This window comes from Neophocaena asiaeorientalis, unplaced genomic scaffold (genome assembly GCF_003031525.2).
Source record: "Neophocaena asiaeorientalis asiaeorientalis breed wild unplaced genomic scaffold, Neophocaena_asiaeorientalis_V1.1 scaffold476, whole genome shotgun sequence".
Lineage (NCBI taxonomy): Eukaryota > Metazoa > Chordata > Mammalia > Artiodactyla > Phocoenidae > Neophocaena > Neophocaena asiaeorientalis.
In genome coordinates, this window is record NW_020172178.1 from 10,461,585 (window position 1) to 10,463,639 (window position 2,055).

Below are 2,055 nucleotides of genomic sequence, written 5' to 3' on the forward strand. Positions count from 1 at the left end.
ACAGTTCCAGGACAAAGGGCATTGGCGTTTGTTTCCCGCAGGCACCTGGGGGCCCAAGTTAGGTACACATGGCTTCAAAGGAAACCGGAAGCTCAGGATCTTTCTGGCTGAGCTCCACACGTGCACCAGGCTGGCGTAAACCGTGACCTGGTTAGCGACCACCTGGTCTTCTCGGCGACCTGTGCACACTTACAGGTGCCAGGGCCTTGAACGGCCACCCCGAGTCCCAGTGTCCCCGACCCGCGGGAGCCAAGAGGCACTCACGGCGCAGCGTCTCACACTCTCAAGTTTTGACCTAATTCCTCGGAACCTTGAGGGCTCTTCATCGCTAAGCGACTTGACACAATCTACAAAGCTCTGCTCACCTGTTTTCAGTACGGAGCGGATGCAAAGCGCCTCCCTCGCCTCATTTCCAGGAAAGCTTGTGTCAACCACACGGATGCGAACGTGTTCCCCGCCCGCAGGGGCCCTGCGGCGGCAGGACGCTCCCACTGCTCGCACACAGCCCACACCCGCGCCCCCGCGCCTGGCTCTGCGCCGTGGACGCCCCCCTCCCGCCCAGACTCTAAGTAACAAAGGAACAGCACCCGAAGAACAAGGGAGGACAAAACGTTTAAGTTATTAAATCAAATATACAGTGATTCATTTAATATGTACATATTTACAAAAATGCACTTTCACGAGGAGGGGCGGCCGGGGCCAGCAGGTGGGCAGCGGCCTGGTGGCCACGGCAGACGTTGACAGTTGCGAGGGGAGAGTCTGTGTGAAGGCACTTGTCACAAGCTTCAATACTGCCACCGTCCCGGGGAGAACAGAGCAGTCAGGAAGGGCACTTCTGAAAGCACAGTTGAGAGATCTCTGGAGCGAGCGCTCTGGGCAGGAGCGAGCGAGGACGGCAGACTGGGGCGGATGGACTGGCGAGCTGGCGAGGGTCTGCCCACGGGCCTCAGGCCACGCCGACCGCCACGGGCCCCACCAATGACCTCAAGCCCCACTGCAACCGCAGGTGCCACCAACAGCCATGGGCCACGCCGAACGTCACAGGTCCCACTGAGAGCCACGGGTCCCGCTGTCAGCCTCGGGTGGTCCCACCGACAGCCATGGGTCCCACTGGCTCTTTGGCCTGGAGCCACTGAGAACCCCAAGTGAGGAATAAAGGAAGATTCTGTAAACAGCGCACCACCTCTGGGAACAAACGCTCAACGATTTGGTGAGAACACAGACATCCTTGCTTTCTCCTGCCACGCGGCGAGTGCGACACACAGAAACGTTACAAAAATAGCAACTACCCGAGAATACTGCGTTGTTTTCCGCCTGACAGTTACCCAATAATTTATACAAGCTTAAAGAAACATAGAAAATAAACATCTGTTTTTCGTTTTTGGTGTTTTTTTTTTACACAAAATAAAGGAACTATGCACACGGCCTCGGCCTCCGGTGGTCCGGCGGGTGGCGTGGCACCCGGCGAGGGGCCCTGGGTCCCGGCCCAGCTGGCGGCCGCAGCCCTACTCCCGGACGGCACGGCACATGGCGCCGCGGCTCCCAACGGCGCGGTTGTCCACCTTAGGGCCTGAGGCCCAGCGGGCCGGCCTCCCAGGCGAGCAGCCGGGGTCTTTGGTGAACTTGCGTGAGAGGAACTTCTCGGCCTCCGGAGCGTCGTCCTCGCCGCGGTCGGGCTCCTCGTCCTCCCTGCTGCCCGCCGGCCCGGGCAGCGCCTCACCCACCCTGCGCGGGGCTGGCGTGAAGTTCTTGCAGGGGAACAGCACGTCCTTGGGGCCGCCCGGCCGCTCGATGGGGTTGCGGATGGGGTTGAGCGGGGCCCACTGGTTGTTGGCGCCCTCCTCCCGCGGCAGCCGGCTCCTCTCTCGCTCTTTCCTGCGCTTGCGGGTCCACCACACGCAGATAGCCACGCACACCAGACACAGCATGCTGAACACGCCGCACAGCACCGACACCAGCAGACCTGGGGCGGGGACGCCGCGAGGGGACCGTCGGGCGGGGGTCCTCTGGCTCCCGGTGGTGGGGAGGGTCCCAGGAGCGGGGCCGGGGAGGGGG

At 62.0% G+C, this 2,055-nt stretch overlaps 1 protein-coding gene across 1 annotated transcript in view; it reads right to left on the reverse strand.

Moving 5' to 3' along the window:
- Window positions 1-626: 626 nt before the first annotated feature.
- JAG2 (jagged canonical Notch ligand 2) overlaps window positions 627-2,055 on the reverse strand; it is a 15,434-nt gene continuing 14,005 nt past the window's right edge. The window contains exon 24 of the mRNA XM_024759189.1: window positions 627-1,963. Within this exon, the coding sequence (XP_024614957.1) occupies window positions 1,506-1,963 (458 nt within the window). The 3' untranslated portion in view covers window positions 627-1,505. The remainder of the gene's footprint in view (window positions 1,964-2,055) is intronic.